This window comes from Coenobita brevimanus, chromosome 59 (assembly GCF_032717465.1).
Source record: "Coenobita brevimanus isolate Jiangsu-jjx chromosome 59, ASM3271746v2, whole genome shotgun sequence".
NCBI classification, from domain to species: domain Eukaryota; kingdom Metazoa; phylum Arthropoda; class Malacostraca; order Decapoda; family Coenobitidae; genus Coenobita; species Coenobita brevimanus.
This window is the reverse complement of record NC_137012.1, coordinates 25067366-25089870: the sequence shown is the minus strand read 5'-3', so window position 1 is coordinate 25089870 and position 22505 is coordinate 25067366. Positions and strand designations below refer to the sequence as shown.

The 22505-nt window shown below is 44.1% G+C and overlaps 1 protein-coding gene across 1 annotated transcript in view; it reads left to right on the top strand.

The window, feature by feature from the left end:
* The first annotated feature begins 2765 nt into the window (after window positions 1–2765).
* Ddc (aromatic-L-amino-acid decarboxylase) overlaps window positions 2766–22505 on the top strand; it is a 30748-nt gene continuing 11008 nt past the window's right edge. Inside the window, exons 1-6 of the mRNA XM_080274825.1 lie at window positions 2766–2845; window positions 3239–3359; window positions 6818–6931; window positions 8065–8184; window positions 14037–14157; window positions 17053–17201. Of these exons, the coding sequence (XP_080130951.1) occupies window positions 2766–2845; window positions 3239–3359; window positions 6818–6931; window positions 8065–8184; window positions 14037–14157; window positions 17053–17201 (705 nt within the window). The remainder of the gene's footprint in view (window positions 2846–3238; window positions 3360–6817; window positions 6932–8064; window positions 8185–14036; window positions 14158–17052; window positions 17202–22505) is intronic.

Here is a 22505-nt window from a genome sequence, read left to right as displayed (position 1 = left end):
GTACAAGTGGCTGGGGAATGGCTGGGAGAAGGAGGGAGGTGAGAAGATACGAAGATATTAGTAGGATGGAAGTTGTGGAAGCAATGAAGAAAGTCAAAATGAGGAAAGAACCAGAAATTGATGGAGTGTGTGGTGAAATGCTGAAGCATGGGGGAGAGATAGTAATAGAATGGATGTGGAAGATGTGCAGATTGGCCTGGGAGGATGGTAGAGTCCCGGAGGATTGGAAGTCAAGTATAATAATTATTCCCCAGAACAAAGGGAAAGGGGAAAAAGAAGTGTGTGGTAATCATAGGGGCATTTGTCTTCTTAGTATAATAGGAAAAGTGTATGGTAGGATACTTACTGACAGAGTTAGGGAAATAACAGTGGAATTAGTTGGAGAAGAACAGGGAGGCTTTAGGAAGGGAAGAGGTTGTGTAGATCATATATTCATTCTTAGAGCTTTAGTGGAAAAGTTTCTAGAGCAGGGATAGAAGTTGTATGTGGCCTTCATGGATTTGGAGAAAACATATGACAGGGTGGATAGACAAGGATTGTGGAAAGTATTAAGAATATATGGAGTAGATGGGAAGTTGCTGAATGCTGTGAAGAGTACGTATGATGGTGCTAAGGCTGCAGCTAGTGCGTGTGGATAGTGAATTGAGTGAGTTTTTCTATTTGAAGGTTGGGTTGAAACTGGGATGTATCATGTCTCCATGGTTCTTCAATCTGTATATGGATGTGGTTATATAAGAGATACAAGGTAGGGCAGTGAATGTTGGAGTGGCCCTAGTGAGAGAGGGCAGTGTTTAGAAACTTCCTGTACTATTGTTTGCAGATGATACTGTGTTGTTAAGTGAAGATGAAGGGGAGCTGCAAGGCTTGATGGATGAAGTTGGGACAATGTGTAAGAAACGGACTCTAAAGGTGAATGTAGGGAAGAGTAAAATTATGGTCTTAGAGAGAGGTGAAGTCAGTGAATGTACAGTGAGGTTGGATGAGGAGGAAATGGAAAATGTGAGTACATTTTTAAGTACTTGGGTAGTGTGATGAGTAAGGATGGAAGTTTGGAGGGCGAAGTGCTTGAAAGGGTACAACAAGGAAGAAAGGCTGCTGGTTCCTTGAAAGCAATGATAAGAAACAGGGAAGTGATCATTGAAGTGAAAAAGTTATTACATGACAGTATTGTGATACCAACTCTAACGTGTGGAAATGAAGCTTGGACGTTGTTGGAGGGACACAAGTCAAGAGTGAGAGCTGTGGAAATGAGAGGAGCCTGCGGAGTCACATGGAGAGACAGATTAACTAATGAGTATATGAAGGAGCGTTGTGGTGTGGATGTGGATGTGATAGGAAGCGTTAGGAGAAACACACTGAGGTGGTTTGGCCATGTGGAGAGGATGGAGAGTGAGAGACTGAAGAGGAAAGTGTATGTGAGTGAAGTGGAGGGGAAGAGAGGGAGGGGAAGGCCAAGGATGAGATGGAGGGATGGAGTGGAGAGGTCTATGAGAGAGGGGGGGGGTGAATTGGGGGCATGGCAGTGAAATGGCAGGGGACAGGGTGACGTGGAGGAGATTTGTTTGTGGCCACCCCGTATGGGATTAAGGCGTCTTTCAATAGATACACAGATAGATGATTACCTACACACACGATTAAACTGATCATCGTCTCGCACACAACGCATAAAATATATCAGATCAGGATTAACCCCTTCACTCTGATGACGTCATTTTTCATTTTGTATCGGCTGCCTTCAGACGATTTCTTAAACCCTGAAGAAACCAATTAATTATGAGACAAGTCTTCATTAACTTCTTCACAACCTGATTTTTCTCGTTAAGTTGAGTAAAGTTGTCGAAAGGTGCATGAATAAAGTTTTAAAATCTCATCTGACTGGAGGGATGAACAATGATTTATTATTATTATTATTATTATTATTATTATTATTATTATTATTACTATTATTATTATTATTATTATTATCATTACTAGTACAACTACTATTACTACAACTACTGAGTACAGACGAAGGGTTAGGACCCATGACGTTCTTTGGCACTAGGGCCCCATGCCGTCTTTCCAGGGTCCTGCCACATCCTCGTCTCCCCTCCCTCCCTCCTGCTCCACCTCACTGACATACATTCTCCTCGTCAGGCTCTCATTCTACCTTCCCTCCACACGAACCAAACCATCTTAACACACTAGTAACACTTTCCAGCACAACCACCACAACATGCCAACGCTCTTTAACTTTCTCAATTGTTTATTTACCCACGTCACTCCACATATTCCCCTCAGCTGTCATACAGTCACCAAGGGTAGAGCTACCCCGAGATGACTCAACAATGAGCGATACGTCAAAATAGCTGCTTGTAAACCAGGAAACCAAATAGTACGTGGGTGGTAATCATATAACCAACCCCAAGTGTTCCCTGTGTCTCGTGGAAGCAACGAAGCTGGTTTGCAAAAAGTTTGTGACCTACCCAGTCAAAAGTATGAATAAATGGCCTAAATAAATAAAGTAACTAAGTAACTGCCAGTCCCATATTGCTCTTGTGGAGCATAGGAGCTCTAGGCTAGGCCATGGTAGTTTAGAACACTTGGAGATTTAAGGGTAACTAACCTACGTTTTACACGATAAAAAAAACTTCCGATCATCTCATGGACTTGAACCATAACGCATTCCCCTCAGCAATTCCCTACCCAAGAACTAGACTAACAAAGAAGGTCTTAACAGTCTGATTAAAATTGGCCTGACCTGCATACAGGTACCCAGCGAAAGGATGGAAGGTGAGGAGTTCCGAACCGCGGCCCGTGAGATGGCTGACTACATTGTGGACTACCTCACCAACATCAGGCAGAGGTGAGGTATACTGTTTTATTTGCATGGTTTGCCTGTTGCTTGATTGTGTAGTCTCATTTCGACATCAGGCACAACTGAGATTTACTGTGGTACCTGTCTAATCAGCATGATTATACTGTATAGAGTTTTCACTTGGGTGGATACAACAATGAGTGATCCACGTAATATGTTGATTACTTAATGTGCTGTAGGCATGTGTTGTCAGAGGTGCAGCTTGTATGACTGGTGCCAGTACAAGTAGATACTGGATTTATTTATTTATTGTGCTTTTTGTGTTGTCTTGCAGACGTATGATACTAAAAATGAGGTAATAAACAAGTACTGGAGTTAGTTACATTGTTGTGTTGCAGGCACGTGTTGCCAGGGGTGATTTTGTGTTGTGCTGTGTTACAGGCGTGTGTTACCAGAGGTACAGCCGGGGTACCTGCGTCCTCTGCTGCCGTCTGCCGCTCCAGATACACCGGATACCTGGCAGGACATTATGGCCGATATTGAGAGAGTCATCATGCCGGGGGTGAGTCTGAACTAAGCTATAATGCACTAAACCACGCTGCTGTACTGTACTACACTACACTACACCAACACTCCCCGCAGTTAGCAGGACATTATGACCGACATTGAAAAGGTCATCATTCCGAAGGTAAGAGTGTGCTAAACTATAATGTAAGTTGTAACACGCTCCATGCTGCTGTACTATATCATACCACAACACCACACCCGACAATTAACCCCTTAGTTCCCAGAGTCGCTGTGCGAGGGATTTTGCTGGAAGGGTGCTAGACTAATCGCCCTCTGCCTGTCGGCTCATAGTCGCGAAGCTCATAGGTCCCTACCCGGGGGTTCCCTTCTGTTTTAATTTTTGAAAAAGCCCAGATCCGTCCCATATTAAGGACACGGGGCGCAAAGAGGTTAATAGGACATTTTGGCCGACACTAAGAGGGTCATCACATCGCGGGTGGAACTGTACCACGCCACATTATAGACTACCGTATATTACACTACACAATATTATATTAGTGCACTGTAGTGTACTGCAGTATGTCACACTTTACTCCTTTTTACCCCAATACATCACAATATATTATACAATTCTAGACTACACGAGAAGCAGTTTCCGCTGTTTTTTTATTATTATTATTATTATTATTATTATTATAGGAACATGAAATTTCCAAGACCAGTATTCGCTCTGTCTTGTGTGGGCCCCTTTTGTAGGGGAGCCCCAGGGTACATCCCGACCAGCCCTACCTTTTATATAGCCCTGCTGACTGGGTCACTCGATACTGCCAATATTACACATCAGAAAGGTGAAGAATGAGACAGAGACGTTTGCAGACAAAACCTGGTAGAGATTGGCTCGATCAATGAATTCGTGGAGAAGGTTGGGGGAGGCCTATGTTCAGCAGTGGATTCCAATGGCTGCTGCTTCCAGTTTCCAAACCTACCCTTAGGATATCCTTAGGCATGGTGAGTCATATGCCCAAATTCCTGCTTAATGTTTGTGATGCCGTATTAAGGATCAGGACTGAGAACTCTGCTCAGTGTTTGTGCAGGGAGGAAAACGTATTGCTTTTACCGGTAGTCTAAGGCAAGGGGTGTTGTTACTTCCATGCTGGTGTCCTAAGGCCGTATCAAGAGCTAACACTGAGAATGATGTTACTGAATTATTTTGAACTCTGCTCAGTGCTTTTGCAGGAAGGAAAACTTATAGCCTTTGGCAGTAGGTCATTAAGTAAGACAGAAAAGAACTATGCACAAACTGAGGAAGAGATATTGACAACTGTCCATGGTCTTAAGAAGCTTCTCCATAATACAGATGGTTACATGATTCATATAATTACTGGTCACAATTCACTTAACTCTAAGGATAAAGCTGTGTCTCCTGCCCCAAAACGATTCCAAGCAATGCTAATAAAAACCCAAGAGTACCAATATAAACAGCCACGATAGTTGCCATGCCTTATCCACAGCCCCTGTAGATGGATCCCAGGAAGTCCTGCTGTCATTTCACAAACCTGGCAGCCTGTGTCAACTTAGACACTCAGACACTCTCTAGTGAGAGAGGTAGTCAAAGGTCGTGTTTTGAAAATCTGGCCATTTGACAAAAGATGCTTTGTGAGCGTGGCATCCCATTTCAACCGTAGGGATTAGATATATACTTGTATAAGATGGTGTGAAATGGCCGGCAAAGGGTTAGAATTCACACAACATTTAAGAGTAAAATTATTCACAAATACAGGTGCACCATTCACCAAGAAAATCATGTATGAGACACACCAGAGAGCCGAGTTTTTGGCCTATGTTAGTATGTCCTCAGAAATAAGTAGAATAAGTGGCATTTGTGTTTCCTTGCCTAGCATATTATAAACGATGTGCTAGTATCAACCATCCGAGAACCTTGTTGGTCTTTGCTTGGAATGTACTGCATTGCTACAGTAAAATCCATCACCAGTGAGGGTTCGCGTAAGAAATTTTCATCGATGTGAGGTTTTACTATTTTTACCAGGGATGGACCTCTTCCTCACTCTCCAATTCCTTCCAACCCAATGTTATCAACATTTATTTCAGGGCCACTCCGTGGTGAAAAAAAAAAAAAAAGTGGCAGGGAGGAGAAGCATTGGCAAGGATAAAGGGCAAGGTTAAGAGACAACCTTCCTTGTGACACAAAACAGAGTGCACCAAAACCTGAGCCTTTCAGCAAATGTTTTAACCAAATTTCACGACACGACTTTTGTCTTTGATTGTACAGCTTCCATGCCATGTTTGGGAAGTCACCAAATACGCTACAGTCCTTTTAGATAGTGTGAGTGACAAGTAGTCTGCGAGTCAGTGTTTGGTACTGTTTGCCATGTTTCAGTGGGATACCTTCGTGATTAGTTTGCGACGGGGTATGGCACTGACAACTTTCTGAATATCTGTTGCTGTGGTATGTGCACGTTTTGTAGGTGTCGCGAAATTGATGCCGTCCGTTGCTCGTTGTGTGAGATTTGTCAATAAGGTGTTTGTAGAGGGTATAATATCGTGGAGCTTATGCCGTCTGATGCTTGTTGTGAGATTAGCCAATTAGGTATTGTGAAGGAGCAAGGGGGACAAGGGGTGTGACTGTGTTGATAATGAGGCGGTTCATTTATTTTGTATGGTGTGTCAAGTGGTGTTATGGGTCTACGATGAGGGGAGTGTTGGATCCTTGTTTGGTTGAAGTAGCCTATAGTGATAACTGTTCATTGTCTCCAAATACTGGGAATACTGCAGTGTGCGTCTGAGTAGTTGTTGATGTTTGTCAGGGCTTGGATGCCTTGAGGTCTTATTTGTTTGACGTGTAGGTCGTTCATGCCGTCTGGTCCTGTGCTTGTGGAGTCTTTTGTTGTCTTGATAATGTTACGTGCCTGTTCTGGAGTGAGGAGCGTTCCTTTGTGATTGAATAGAAAGGACTGCCAACGTTGAGATGGTTGTTTTTTAGACTCAGTGAGTGTTGGTGTTTAGTGACTTATGTTTGCGTAGTGATATATGTTTCCTTGTTTTTTGTAGGAAGGGATGTATCAGGTGTTGGAGGTGATGGTGGCGTGGGTCTTGGAGGTGCGTGTTTATGATCTAGTGATACTGTAGCCACATTAATTCAGTCTTTCTATAGTCAGACGCCTTAACCCCGTAAGGGATGGCCACAAACAAATTGCCTCCAAGTCGTCCTGTCTCCTGCCATTACTCTGCCCTCCTCCAACGTACACACTCCTCTTTCATATATTTCCACCCCATCCCTCCATCTAATCCTCGGCCTCCCCCTTCCTCTCCCCCTCCTGCAACTTACTCACATACACTCTCATCATTAGTCTGTCACTCTCCATCCTTTCCATATGGTCAAACTACTTCAGTGCATTTCTCCAAACGCTTTCTATCACATCCACATCCACACCTCAACGCTCCTTTACTTCCTCGTTTGTCAGTCTGTCTCTCCATATATTGTACTTTCCCCAGGTGACCCACTGGCACTCCCCTCAGTTCCACGCCTACTTCCCCACCGCCAACAGCTACCCCGCCATACTTGCAGATATGCTGAGTGACGCCATCGGATGTATAGGATTCACCTGGGTAAGAGACTGATGGATTAGAGAGAGAGAGAGAGAGAGAGAGAGAGAGAGAGAGAGAGAGAGAGAGGATACTTACTGGTAGCTTAGGGAAAGAAAATGAGTCAGTGTACTGTTTAGTATGTTAGGAAAGAAAATGAGTCAGTGTAATGTTTAGTATGTTAGGATAGTTAATGGTAGTTTAGGGATAGAAAATAGTGTACTGTTTAGTATGTTAGTATAGGTCTATCTCTTTATCTACCTATTGCCAGACGCCTCAATCCAGTAAGGGGTGGCAACAAACAAATCGCCTCCACGTCGCCCTGTTCAATGTCATTCCACTGCCTTGCTCCCAGCTCTGTTCCATCTAACGCCAGACTATTTTATTTAGCTAAGGAGTGGTGTTTCTTCGTGTAAGGGTTAATGGAATGCAGTGTATTAAGCAGCCTGGTTAAAGTAAATGGTAATAAACAATCTACTTCCTACTTAACCACACTCATGCCTCCCCCTGCCTCACCCTCACCCAACAGCCACCCCCTTACTCCCCCTGCCTTCCTCTAACCCCCTCTACTACTTTCCCCCTGCCTTCCCCTCACCCATCTGCCACCTCCTGCGTCTCGCACATCCCCATTGCCCAGCTCCCTCCCCCTTCGGTCCCCCACCCCTACTCCTTCCCCTTCACTCCCCCACCCCTACTCCTTCCCCTTCACTCCCAACCCCTACTCCTTTCCCTTCACTCCCCCACCCTTACTCCTTCCCCTTCACTCCGTCATCCCTACTCCTTCCCCTTCACTCCCCCATCGCTACTCCTTCCCCTTCACTCCCCATCCCTACCCCTTCCCTTTCACTCCCCCACCCCTACTCCTTCCCCTTCATTCCCCCATCCCTACTCCTTCCCCTTCACTCCCCCATCCCTACTCCTTTCCCTTCACTCCCCCACATCTAAGCCTTCCCCTTCACTCCCCTCCCCTACTCCTTCCCCTTCACTCCCCCACCCCTACTCCTTCCCCTTCACTCCCCCACCCCTACTCCTTCCCCTTCACTCCCTCACCCCTACTCCTTCCCCTTCACTCCCTCACCCCTACTCCTTCCCCTTCACTCCCTCACCCCTACTTCCCCTTCACACCCACGCCTAACACAACCCTTCTTCCCTCGTAGATATCGTCTCCTGCCTGCACAGAGTTGGAGGTGGTGATGATGGACTGGCTGGGACAACTGCTGGGTTTGCCACAACATTTCCTCGCAGCTTCTGGTGGAAAGGGCGGGGGTGTTATTCAGGTAATATAGCACTCAGTTATTATCTCTTGTTTACGTCACCACGTTATTGTTGTTATTTAGGCCACCGTTATTTTTGTTATTTACAGTAGATCAGTTGTTGTTCTTCAAGCCACCACGTTATTACTGTTATTTAGACCACCAGGTTATTATTGTTATTTAGATCAGTTATGATTGTTATTTAGGCCACCACGTTATTATTGTTATTTAGAGCAGTTATTATTGTTATTTAGGCCACTAGATTATTTCTGTTATTGAGGCCACCAGGTTATTATTGTTATTTAGGCCACCACGTCATTTTTGTTATTTAAGCCACCAAGTTATTATTGTTATTTAGGCCACCACGTTATTTTTGGTATTTAGACCACCACGTTATTATTACTATTTAGACCACCATGTTATTTTTGTTATCTGTTGCTTCTTCGTTCCTTTAGATCATTTACTGGTTGTTATTACACCTCCTGGTCAACGAAGTGATACAGCTGTTTTTAACTTCTACGTTACGGTGACCTTTTTAGTTCAGTATGGTCTAAGGAATGCAGAAGGGGAAAGGATATTCGAGTTTGGAGAGGCAACGGATATGATTGTGTGCAACACATATTTTAGGAAAAGAGACAGTAGGTTAATTACGTATGAGTCTGGGGGAAATAGCAGTCAGATAGATTATTTTCTGGTTAGGAGGGCCGATAGGAGGTTAGTGAGGGATGTTAAAGTTATAGGAAGTGAGGAGTGTGTGCAGCAGCACAAACTGTTGATTTGTGATATGGTGCTTAAAGAACAAGTGATGAAAAAGAGGACTTATGTACCTAGGAGGAAAATATGGAAGCTGAAAAACCAAGTAGTAAGGGATGCCTTCTATAGCGAGTTTAGGAGAGTGGTGGCTGAACAGGGAGCCGTAGACAGAGGCGTTAATGTACAGTACAGAGCCCTCAAGAACAATTTCTTGAGAGTTACTGATGTAACATGCGGCTGGACAAGAGGACCACCAAGACATAAAGTAACTTGGTGGTGGGATGAGGGTGTAGAAGCTGCAATTAAGGAGAAAAGAAGGCTTTTCCGGGAATGGAAGAAGGGTGGTAGCAAAGAGGAATATTTGGCTGCCAAGCGTAGGGCTAGAAGAGAGGTATACAGGGCAAAGTCTGAGTCACAGAGACAATTACTTGATAACCTAAATCATGGGGAAAGGAAAAATATATTTAGGGTGGCAGGTCAGGTGAAGATGGATAATCGGGATATCATAGGTGAGCAGTGTGTGAAGAATGATGAAGGAAGGGTAGTGGTGAACAGTGAGGATATTAAAGATGCATGGAGAGAGCATTATAACCGGTTGTTGAATGAGGAGTTTGACTGGGACAGGGAAGGTTTGGGGCCAGCAGATCCAGTGTCTGGCCCTTGGCCTTTGATTGATACTGCTACTGTGAGTGAGGCAATAGGCAAGATGAGGGTGGGGAAGGCAGCAGGTGTGTCTGGGTTGACTGCCGAAATGTTGAAGGCCTCAGGCGATATAGGGGTGAGTTTAGTCACTGACCTGATAAATAGGATTATTTATGAGTGTGTTGTCCCACGTGATTGGCTGAAGAGTGTAATTGTAAATGTGTATAAAGGGAAGGGTGATGCCCTGGAAAGAGGAAATTATAGAGGTATAAAGCTTTTAGATCAGATAATGAAGGTAATGGAGAGAGTTTTAGAAGGTATGATTAGAGAAAGAGTGAATATTGATGAGATGCAGTTTGGGTTCATGCCAGGTAGGGGGACCACTGATGCCATATTCATTGTTCGACAGCTTCAGGAAAAATATATTGGTAGGAGAAGGGATCTTTATTTTGTTTTTGTTGATTTGGAAAAGGCCTTTGACAGAGTCCCTAGAGAGGTGGTGAAGTGGGCAATGAGAAAGCTTGGCTTGGAGGAGTGGCTGGTTAGGGTGGTTATGGCCATGTATGTGGGTGCTCACACCCAGGTGAGAGTGAATGGAGCTTTGAGTGATGAGTTTTCCGTGAATGTTGGTGTGCATCAGGGGTCAGTCTTGAGTCCCATGTTGTTTATCATGGTACTTGAAGCCCTTCCACGTGACTTTAGAAACGGACTCCCGTGGGAGTTGTTGTATGCTGATGATTTAGTGTTGACTGCAGAGAATGAAAGGGAGGCAGAGGAAAGGTTTAGGAAGTGGAGAGATGGTATGGGGCAAAAGGGTTTAAGGGTAAATGCAGATAAAACAAAAGTGATGATATCTAGGGTTGGTGGCGGTACTGTCAAAGACGAGGGAGAGTGGCCATGTGCAGTTTGCCACAAGGGCGTGGGAAGTAATTCCATCTTGTGCGGTGTGTGTGATAAATGGGTGCATAAGAGATGTAGTGGTATCAGAGGTAGACTGCGAGATAATGCTGATTTTATGTGTACGGCGTGCCGGGGTGAGCAGGTGGAGATTGTCAGACGTGAAAGGATTGAACTTGCTGGTGAATCTCTTGAGTGTGTGGAAGAGTTTTGTTATTTGGGAGACATGTTGTGTGCTGGAGGTGGGGCTGGAGCTAGCTCTGTGGCTAGGGTGAGAAGTGGTTGGAAGAAGTTCAGGGAGCTCTTGCCTCTCCTGACATTGAGAGAGCTCTCCCTACGTGCTAAGGGATCTTTGTATGCAGCATGTGTTAGGAGTGTAATGCTGTATGGCAGTGAGACCTGGGCAGTGAAGGAGGAAGATATTCGCCGGCTCAGACGTACAGAAATGACAATGATTAGGTGGATGTGCAGTGCGTCCCTGCGTCCAAGGCCTGGAGGGGCTGGGTTTACAATGGAAGAGTTGAGAGGTAGGATGGGACTGGAGTGTATTGGTGTTGTGATGAGGAGAGGTAGATTGAGGTGGTTTGGACATGTGGAGAGGATGGGGGATGATAATTGGGTGATGAAGGTGAGAAGTGTTAATATTGGGGGTGGGGTTATGAGGGGTAGACCGAGAAAGACATGGGACGAGGTCATTAAGTGTGACCTTAGGGTTAAGGGACTGAACAGGGAGGCTGCAATAGATCGTGCAGCGTGGAGAGCCGCCATTAGGTGACCAAGGCCGACACATGCAAGCATGTTGGAGCCTTTAAAAACAAAACGAACGAAAGAACTAGATTATTTCTGTTATTGAGGCCACCAGGTTAATATTGTTATTTAGGCCACCACGTCATTTTTGTTATTTAGGCCACCAAGTTATTATTGTTATTTAGGCCACCACGTTATTTTTGGTATTTAGGCCACCACGTTATTATTACTATTTAGACCACCATGTTATTTTTGTTATCTGTTGCTTCTTCGTTCCTTTAGATCATTTACTGGTTATTATTACACCTCCTGGTCAACGAAGTGATACAGCTGTTTTTAACTTCTACGTTACGGTGACCTTTTTAGTTCAGTTCCTACCAACAGACGTTTTTATAATGCCCTTTGAAGACCATCTATAGTAACGTGATTTCGAAATAGTCTCCATTCACCTTGTCACAAACTGATTCCTCTCCATAAGTTAATAAAATAATCAGAAAGTAGCAAATATAACCGGAAAAAAAAAATATTGGAATCAAGGGGTTAATGGGTTAAAAATAGTCTCCATTTGCCCTGTCACAGACTGATTCCTCTCCATAAACTGAATAAAATAATCCGAAAGTAGTAAAAATTACCAAAAAAAAAAAAAAAAAAAAAGTTACTGGAATCACGGGGTTACTAATTGCCTTCCACCGCGTTGTCCATCATTTATCACAACTTCTGGACACCCCTTATCAATCCCCGGGCCGTCTTTAACTATATTTCTATACAAACAACGCCGATGCTGGAGAGGGACGCCTTCATGTGGTGGCACTGCTATAACCGGGCGACTCTCCTGTCCGGTTATACAAACGTTTCTCATTTCTCTCCCAGTCCCCCAAAAAGAAGCATGGTGGACTACAGGAGGACAGCTTTAGCACCAGTCCACTGAGTTCACATTTCAGATGAACCTGGGAATACAACAATAACAACAACAACTACTATTATTACTACTACTACTACTGCTACTACTACTACTACTGCTACTACTACTACTACTACTACTGCTTCTACTACAACTTCTACTACCACTACTACTGCTACAGCTACCACTACTACCACTACTATAAACAACACCTAACCACAACCTGTCCTTAGTCCCTTCAGTCCGTTGATGTATTTTGCATTATATTCTTGCAATCTCTCGTCAACTATATTAGCAACTACGTCCTTAACAGAGATATAAAGTTTTTCAGAAGCCACACTAACCTTATAAATGGCAGAATATATCACAATGAATAAGATAATCCACGTATTTATCATTTACGGGCATTTTCCTGGTTACTTAATGTAATGTAGATGAGGTGTCTGAGGAGTATGTGTGGAGTGACATGTATGGATCGAGTGAGAAATGAAGTGCGAAGGAAAACTGGAGTTGTGCGGGAGATGGCTGACTGAGTTGTGCGGAGGGTATTGCGATGGTTTGGGCATAAGGAGAAAATGGATGATGAGCGATTGGTGAAAAAGGTAACCGGATCGGATGTGAGTGGTGTAAGGCTGAGAGGAAGATCAAGAATAGGATGAATGGACAGTGTGAAGAGCGCTGGATGCGAGAGGGATGTCTGTTCAGCAAGGAAGAGTGGCTGCGCGTGATAGGAATGACTGGATAAAAATTGTGAATGAATAAATGGTGACGCAGCCCTGAGAGGATATTCTCCCGCAACTGGTCTGATCAGCTGATCAGGTCAGGTGCGGGTAAGGGGATGGGTCCATTATGTCGCGGTACTATTCGCCGGGGTAAACCAGTTCTGCTGTCGGGCCCTGCTGCGGATGTCGCTGATTGCACCGCACAGTTGACCCTCGTGTGGTGTGGTACGGACAGGATCTGTCCCTTCTCCCCTTGGGGCTAATATGCGAATGAACGTGTGTGTGTGGATGCGTAAATTGGGAATGTGTCGTCCTGTCTCGGCTACCTTCCTTTTTTGGGGGGGAAGCAGCCTAGATATTTAGATAGAATAGATTAATCCACTTTCAGAACTTCCCCTCTACATCATCCAAAACAACAACCATAATCCAACATGATACACTAATTCCATCGTACAACCCCTCTGATTGCAATGTAGTCATATAAGCACCAGAAATAATATGACATTTTCAAGTGTTACCGATACGATTTTAAGTGAAACATGTGTAATATTTATTATGTATTACATAATGTTCGATCATTCATCACAACACGTCTTTTCATGTTCGCAAAATACCTTAAAAATCACAAGCATATCCTTAAAAGCTCTGTACACACTTACACTCACTTGTCATGTATTTCGTTTCTAATTGTTACCTAGACACCGATAAGATGCTCAGTAATGTAAGGAGAGTCAGCAAAAGCACGTATTTTGTCTCTGAGTGCTGATGGATGACCGAAGACGCCTGTTGAGGCGTGGCAACTAATGATGTACAGTAACACAAGAGCTTCCTGCTAAAACTAAATCCAGAAGAGTTTAAACAATAGTGAAAAACGCAGCGTGGTGTGCTTACCACGCCTACAGCATTACCTCTGTGGTACAGTCGGCACTGCTCCTGTGGTACAGACAGCATCAAAAGTTCTGTCGCGTCTTCTGATTTTCTCCCCATGGGCTTTGGAAATCAGTGTGGTGGACCTGCAGCAAACGACGCTCATGACACTGATCTGAGGCCAAAGTAAGCCGTCAGTGTCGGTGGCTGCGAATATACCACACTGATTTTGAACATGCATGACGGGAAAAGCATAACCTAACCAACATATGCCAACAGTTTACTCATCACTTCTCCCTATTCACACAGCATTTAGCCATAACTTAAGCACTATTTCCTCTCCTTAGGGTACAGCGAGCGAGGCAACCCTGGTGGCCATGCTGTCAGCGCGGACCAAAACCCTGAGACAGCGACAGCAACAGGGCGACACACACACCAACCATTCTACACTTGTTGCTTATACTTCAGGTGGGAACACTGGGTGGTTGGCTGTGTGCGTGGCTGTATGCATGGATGGACTGACGTGAATACTTACATACATACATACATATATACATACGTGCATACACACACACACACACACACACACACACACACACACACACACACACACACACACACACACACACACACACACACACACAAGTTCAGCTACGTACACTTGAGGTGCGAGGACTGGGTGGCTAGTTGGTCGTTGGATAAATAAATGGATGGGTAGAGGGCTGGTAGAATGGATAAACTGATGCATGGAGGGCTGGTTGGCTGTATGGAAGGATGCTTAACTGGATGGGTGGTTAATCGAATGTAAGAATGAATGGATGACTAACGGAGGGCAGTGGTGGTTGGAGGCTTAGGTGGGTAGCTCTGCAGGTACCTTGATAGATGGTTAATGGGATGGGTAGTTAGATTGTTGATTAGCTGGGTGAGCATTTGTATAGTTACATATTTGGGTGGATGGCTCGTTGGATAGATATGTCATTAGTCAGTTCAATGGCTGATTAGATGGGTGGTTAGACAGCTGAACTCCTTAGGGATGGTTAGGCTATTGTGCAGTTAGACTGAAATGAGCTGACAGGAGTGGGACGCATACACCAGCCGCTCACTTATACAGTACGCTCACTTTCTACAGTATGTCGTGACTCCAGCTTACTGTATGTTCTTCTTACTCCATTGTCTCCCCCTCCCACTCTCAGTCTCTTCCTCCTTATCTATCTCTCCTCCATGCCCTCCCCATCTCCAGACTTGATCACATTCTCCATACTCCATTTCCACTATTCTTCTCTGTCTTCCTCCCTCCTCCTTGTCCCCCATCTCCACATTTCTCCCTTTCTCCTAGTCACCTCTCTTCCATTATTCCTCTCTGTCTTCCTCCCCCCTCATTTTCCCTCTTCCCTACATTTCTACTTTACTCCTGCTCACCTCTCTCCCTTCCCCTACTCCAAACCAGGCCCACTTATTGCACCTTCAAACGAGAGTTGGGACCGAATCCGATTACCGACACGAAATCCTTCAGATTTAGCCTACTGGGCAGGAACGGTATCGAAAGCTATTACCAGATGTTTTCATGGAGTACCGTAATTATTTTAACTTATGTCCCCGTTCTTAACTTAATTCCAGAGCATGAGAAAAATTAACAAAGTTAATCTACCGTATCGGATTACTGGTACAAATTTTACTGGAATTATCATGCACAGAATATGTAAACCCAAAACTCGACAGACCGGGGTTTTGGAGAAAAAAGGACAAACAGGATCGCTTGAATCACAGCGAACCATATTTTTAATTTCGAGTTCCAGTCGTACTTCAAATTTAATCATAGCCTTCCCACTCATTTGTTTCCTTCCTCCTTCTCTCTTACCCCCCACCACAATCCTACGTTCCCCATTCTCCCTACTCCACACTAGGCCCACCCTCCCTCGCACTTCTCCTCCTAACAGAACTGGGAACTGATAATGACAGTCATGTTCGGTCTGAATCTGGCAGTATGTTTTTTTTTTTTTTTTTTTTCCCCCAGGCAAAATCCAATCCACTCCGGTTCTGGTAGCCACAGTTATATTTACCATGGTCTGGATCTGTAAACTAATTCCGATAAAACTATAGCCAGTTTGCTTTTGCCTGATGAAACCATAACTGGAATACAAGGTCGTTTTTGCATTACATTAGATATATAAAACGTACTGTAGTTATAAGGTAAGAATGAGTCTGCCTAGTTATCAGTCAAATCGACCCTCCAGTCTGACTACAGCTGACCATCACCCGAATTGAAAAGGGTTAGGGATCTTCGTCAGGTTGGGGAGAACACGTTACAGTTTTGGTAATGTTGTTCTGTCGACTAATTCTGACGAATTCGGTCGAGTACAGGTTTATTCGGAGGAGAAATTACAGATTAATAAACAAAATAACTTACTGAAAATATCCTGAATTAGCCTACTGCTCCTATTTCAATTCGGTAACCTGAAGTCCGCATTCTTTGTGGCATAGGTTTCATAGCACTTTTTGACTGGCGAGTTAATTTTCACCTAACACCTTAACATTCTCTGGTATGTTATTTATATCACTTTAATATCGACATATTGATTGCATCCGTAACGTACAAGAGGGTAGTGAGGTGTAATGCGCAGAAAAAATTGCTTAGAAAGACGCGTTGCGAAATCTCCAAGTTCCGACAGATTTTGCTCGAATAATCCTGTCTGGTCCAAGCTCTACCCCCTAGACCAGCTTGTACTATTCCTGTTCCCCCTCCTCTTTCATATACCAACTTTTACTCTCTTCCCAGTTCTTTGCAGCATCTCCCCTCCAACTTTCTTCACACCCGCTCTCATCACTCCCTCACTGCTCATTTTCCTCCTGCCTCCTCCTCTCCCTTTCACTGTCCCTCTTACACAGTTCTCCTTTCATTGTCTGTCAACCTACTCCTTTCTATTGCCGTTAACTCGCTCCCTTCCTCACTGCCACTTGTTCACTCCCTCTTCCATTCCCACTCACCCTACTACACTCACCTCGCTTCCTCTCCCATTCCCACTAACCCTATACTGTCTCTTGCCTCACTCCCACTCATCCCACAAGCACTAACATCACTGCCACTCCCCATATTCCCCCCCCCCTCCCTTCACTGCCACCCATCCAATCACTTCCCTCGTTCACCCCACTGCCACTCCCCTCTCACTCACGTCATTCACTCCCACTCATTTCTCTGTCACTTCCACCCCCACTCCACTGCCACTCCCCATATTCCCCCCCCCCTTCCCTTCACTGCCACCCATCCAATCACTTACCCCACTATCATTCACCCCACTGCCACTCTCCTCTCTCTCAAGCCATTCACTCCCACTCATTTCACTGTCACTTCCACCCCCACTCCAGACCAGGCCCACTCGTCAGTAGAGAGGGCTGGTATGCTGGCTGGAGTGTTGCTGCGACAGGTGCCATCAGACCAGGAGTTCGCCATGAGAGGACCCGCGCTCAGGGACATGGTCAAGGCCGACATCGAAAAGGGACTCGTTCCGTTCTTCGTGAGTCTTCTGAGTTTTCTTGTATTTACTTTCCTGCGGGTTTAAATGAAGAGTTTTTGTGAAATTCTGGATCTGTGTGTGTGTGTGTGTGTGTGTGTGTGTGTGTGTGTGTGTGTGTTTGCTTGTTTGTTTTAGTGGTGAAGTAAATGAATTATAATATTTTTTAGTTTGGTGTTTAGCTAGCAACCTCCCTCTCTCTCTCTCTCTCTCTCTCTGAAATAGTTATCAGCGGGAACAGTCAATTCCGTGGGAAACTATATGCTCCATAGGCGTCCTCAATCAGAGTAACAGTTTATAGTCAGCATGAATGTTTTACTGGGGTTGTGTTCATAAGCTTTCTTGAGCCTAAGTTGCGCATATCACTGTTTGTTTTGCTTTTATCTTCACTCGTACAGATGCCAAACACTTCATAACAAAACTTTGGTGGATATGAGTGAACGATACGACAAAGTTAATGGAATAAATGACTGCCAACCAAACAACAGTGAATATTAGAGACCACAGTGCGACAAAACTAACGGATTTCTAACAATAATTAACCGCTGACCAAACAATAGTCAAGAATAGGGTAAACAGTAAGGCAAAACTAATGGATATCTGACAATAATGAACTGACTCGGAATCATGTTTACAGTCGAACGTGCAGACTTTATTTTTATTTTATTTGTTGATGCTGCCCCAGGTTAAACGACACTTACTAGAGTAGATTATTGCAAGGTGCTGCTTGCGGGTACCCTGAGAGTGAGGAGGACGTATTATTGACCACTCACCACCACCACCACCACCACCACCACTCACTATCACCACCAACACCATTCACATCCATCATCACCACCACCACCACTCACCACCATCCTCACTCACCACCACCTTCATCATTCACAACCATCACCACCACCACCACTCACAACCATCATCACTCACTACCACCACAACCACTCACTACCATCACCACCATTCACCACCACCACCATCATTCACCACCAGCACCGCCGCCACCACCACCACTCGCAACCGCCACCACCACCACTCGCAACCACCACCACCACCACCACTACCACTAATAACCACCACCACCACTACCACCACCATCACCACCACACCATGTCTAGTCATCCACTGCCACTAATTACACATTCCATGCAGTGTGGCCGACAGAAAAATACCTACAAACTTCTCTTATAACTTACTTTTTCCACTTCCTTCACCAAAATACCTCCACATTTCACAATTTACTTCCACTTCCTCCACCCAAATACCTCCACACTTCTCTATTGCCATTCATCTCCATTGCCACCATACATGTGCAGAGAATGGAGAATGAAAGACTGACTAAGAGGGTGTACAGTATGTAGGCGAAGTGGAGGGAGAGAGAGGGAGGGGAAGACCGAGGATGAGGTGGAGGGATGGAGTTGAGAGGTATATGAGGGAGGGGGGAGTGAGTTGGGGGAGGGTAGTCAAATGGTGGGTGACAGAGCGACTTGGAGGCGTTTTGTCTGCGGCCACCCTTTGCGGGATTAGGGCGTCGGACTATAGATAGATAGATCTCTATCTCAGCTCGTCTCCACTCTACGCCAATCCAAGTCACCTTCCCTCATGTACCCTCTATCACACCTTATCTCCACCCCACGTCAGTCCAAATAACCTTCCCTCATGTACTCTCTACCACATCTCATCTCATCACCCCACGCCAAGCCACACCACCTTCCCTCATACTCTCCACAACTAAGCACCGCCACTGTTGTCTCCAAACTATAATTATCATTCCAGGTCCTAATTCACATGTAGACTTATGATCACAGTCATAACTACGATTTGCTTTGCAGGAGAGACAATAGATGGGGAGATTATGCTTTTTCCTTCTTCCTACGAAAAACAAGAATATGACTGGTAAAGTAAAGCCTTTTTTTTTTTTCTCTCTAACTCATCATCCTAAAGAATAATAGATATATACGTAGATTCTAAACTCATGTCCTTGTTCATCTTGCGAAAACACACACACACACACACCTTCATTCACCCATTACATCAATGGAGGGGAATAGAGAGTCATTTGAGGATGAGATAATTTCGTAAGATAGTGGTTGAGACGATTGCGTGATAGTACATTTAACCTACGTGTGTCGGGGATCGAACCCAAGACTATTGCTTAACAGTCAGGCAACCTACCGAACACAAAGTACAGAGAGATTAACAGTTATGGATTTTCCTATGGCACTGCAAGTTTTCTCCATCACTGGTGAGACTGTTTTTGAGACAATTTTGTGAGACAGTCATGTGAGATAACTATAAAGTGTTTGTAAGGTAATTATGTGAGATACTCGTATATAGTGTATGTGAGATAGATATGTGAGATTTGTAGTTTTGTGAGATGATTATGTGAGATAATTGTATGATATGTAGTGTAGGGGGGATAACCACGTCAAATAACTGCGTGAGATATGTAGTACAGTATATATGAGATTATTTTGTGAGATATTATTTGTGAGATAGCTTTGCACAAATATACCCTTCATTAACTGCGATCGTTATATAGTATTCATTAACTCCTTCACTGTAAGTCCTCTCAGAGCTGAATAATACTGTCTGGAAATAGCATGAATAGAAATTAAAAGATTCTCCTGGACTGAAAAGATTAATGATGTGGATGATCTTGTGTTGGTAGGTCAGAGATATGCTTGTTTGTGAGGTAATACGTGAGATTTTTATTTTTATTTTTTTTTTTTTTGGTGAAAATATCTCTATAGAAGACTTACCCAGCAGCAGATACTCTAACCGGGATTTGAGTGAGTCTGTTATTATTTATTTATTTATTTTCAATTCTCTGTTCATCGTTATCGTTCTCCCTTCACACCAAAGGTTAACTGCTTATTTTGTTCCATCGTCATCATCATCATCATCATCATCATCATGATCATCCTGCCTCATTTTCTCACCTGCAAGTGGGATACGGTTGGGTCCAGAAAGCAAAGGAAACGTCGTGTCCAATGAAGTGGGCCACACACCCATTCAGTCACCATTCAAACCCACTGAATCCTGGCTCAATCTCATAGGTACACCTTACCACACATAGCTTCGTAACTACCTGTCAGACAGAGCAAATCCGACGACTGCCAGGTTAAGAAAGGGATGCCAAACCCTGTCATACACTCCTTCGTATAAAACTCATCCAACTAGCTCGATCCTTTGTCAGTTCCCAAGCTTCGTCAGCTTCCATACCTCTTTCTCACACACACTCAATTGTCATATCTATCCATCGTCTTGGCCTACAACGCCTTCTCCCACCTTCAAATTCACTATCATAATACCCTGTTGATATATTCTTCCATTTTCTTACAAGTTATTTTTAGACAAGATGGTATGATACTAACTGAATGATACTCTGAGGGAAGATGAGAACGATATGATGTTATGAGGCAATTATGAGAAAAACGGAATCAAACAGTGGGCGAAAGTGTCAATATGCTGATATGATATGATGAATGAAGATGAAATAGTACAAACGAAGACGATGGAAGATGGTATGATATGCTGAAAGAAGAAGTGAATACGATGGAATGATATGATGAGTGAGTGAAAATGATGGTATGATGGCGTGGGTGAAGGTAACAAAGATGACATGAGGGAAATCATGAGAAAATGAAAGAGTGGAAGGTGACGATGAAAAAGACGAAATTTGTAGGCAGGATGGAGCCCACAGTCTCGAAGGTGTTGTGGTTAGGTGGTTAGAACGCACCAGTAGGAGGGTAAGGTGACGGACAGTAAGACGAAGAACAGGGAAAGAGAAGACAGTTGAACTAGACAGTGGTACGGTGTAGGGTGGTGACCTTGCCATGCACAAGAGTTCGATCCTCGGTAACTGATTTGATTCTGTAATGCCACAAAGAGAGAGAGAGAGAGAGAGAGAGAGAGAGAGGGGGTCATGATAGTAAAGATATAAAACTTTCAGTCAAAGATTTTCACTGCCTATATTAAGTCTGTCATTTTATTCTCGCCATCACCACACAGGTCTTTTTCCTGTTATTATTATTATTATTATTATTATTATTAATATTATTATTATTATTATTTAAGAGGAGCCTGTGGAGTCACATGGAGAGACAGGCTGACAAATGAGGATGTAAAGGAGCGTTGTGGTGTGGATGTGGATGTGATAGGAAGTGTTAGGAGGAATACACTGAGGTGGTTTGGCCATGTGGAGAGAATGAAGGGAGAAAGACTGACGAAGAGAGTGTATGTGAGTGAGGTGGAGGGGGGAAGAGTGAGGGGGAGGCCGAGGATGAGATGGAGGGATGGGGTGGAGAGGTATATGAGAGGGGGGGATGTGAGTTGGGAGCAGGGCAGTGAAATGGCGGGGGACAGGGCGGTGTGGAGGCGATTTGTTTGTGGCCACCCCGAACGGGACTGAGGCGTCTGGCAATAGATAGATAGATTATTATTACCATTATTATTATTTTATTATTATTATTATTATTATTATTATTATTACTATTATTAATATCTTGGTGGTTGGGAGGACGCTCACCATCCACTCACTCGATGTGGTGCTGCCTTGCTGTCTGCCCTTTCCTGTCGTCTTTCCTTCCTCTTCTGTCGTTCTTTCCTTCATTGTTTCCCCTTCGTTCTGCCTTTGGGTGACTCTACATTGTGTGGCATGCCAAATCGTTTCCTGTACACTATGAAACCATTTATTATGCTGAGTGGTAACCATATGACCAAATTATGGCGCCAGGTGGTTTAGTGGGTAATTAAGACGCTCCAATCGGATTGAGCCTGTTTAGGTTTATATCCAACGTATGGTTGGGGTTTACCGCTCACGTAATGCCACTCAGGGATGAGTGAGGCTGGTCACTCTCATCTTAAATGTCAGGACCAACTTGCGTAACCCCGGGATTCTCCGCTCCTCATGGGGCAACATAGGATAGGATGATGGATGTATGGATGGATTATTATTATTATTATTATTATTATTATTATTATTATCTTGCTATTTCCAGACGACTTTGTAAAATTTAGGAAGGTGCTCTGGTATTCAAGAGAGTTAATGAATTCTATATACAGTATATCTAACCTGTTGACCAGTACGAAAGGTCTACGCTATGCCAGAAATATCGCCCGGAAGTACGGTATCAATAAATAAATAAATAAGTAAATTAGCGGTACCGGTACACAGAGTTACTTTGAAATTCATAAGACAGAAGTGATTGCAGCCGTCTTGTATCACAAGTGGAGTGCTGGTGAGGGACGCCTTCATGTGGTGATATGACCGCGCGATTCAGCTGCCTGGTTAAATAAACATTCCTT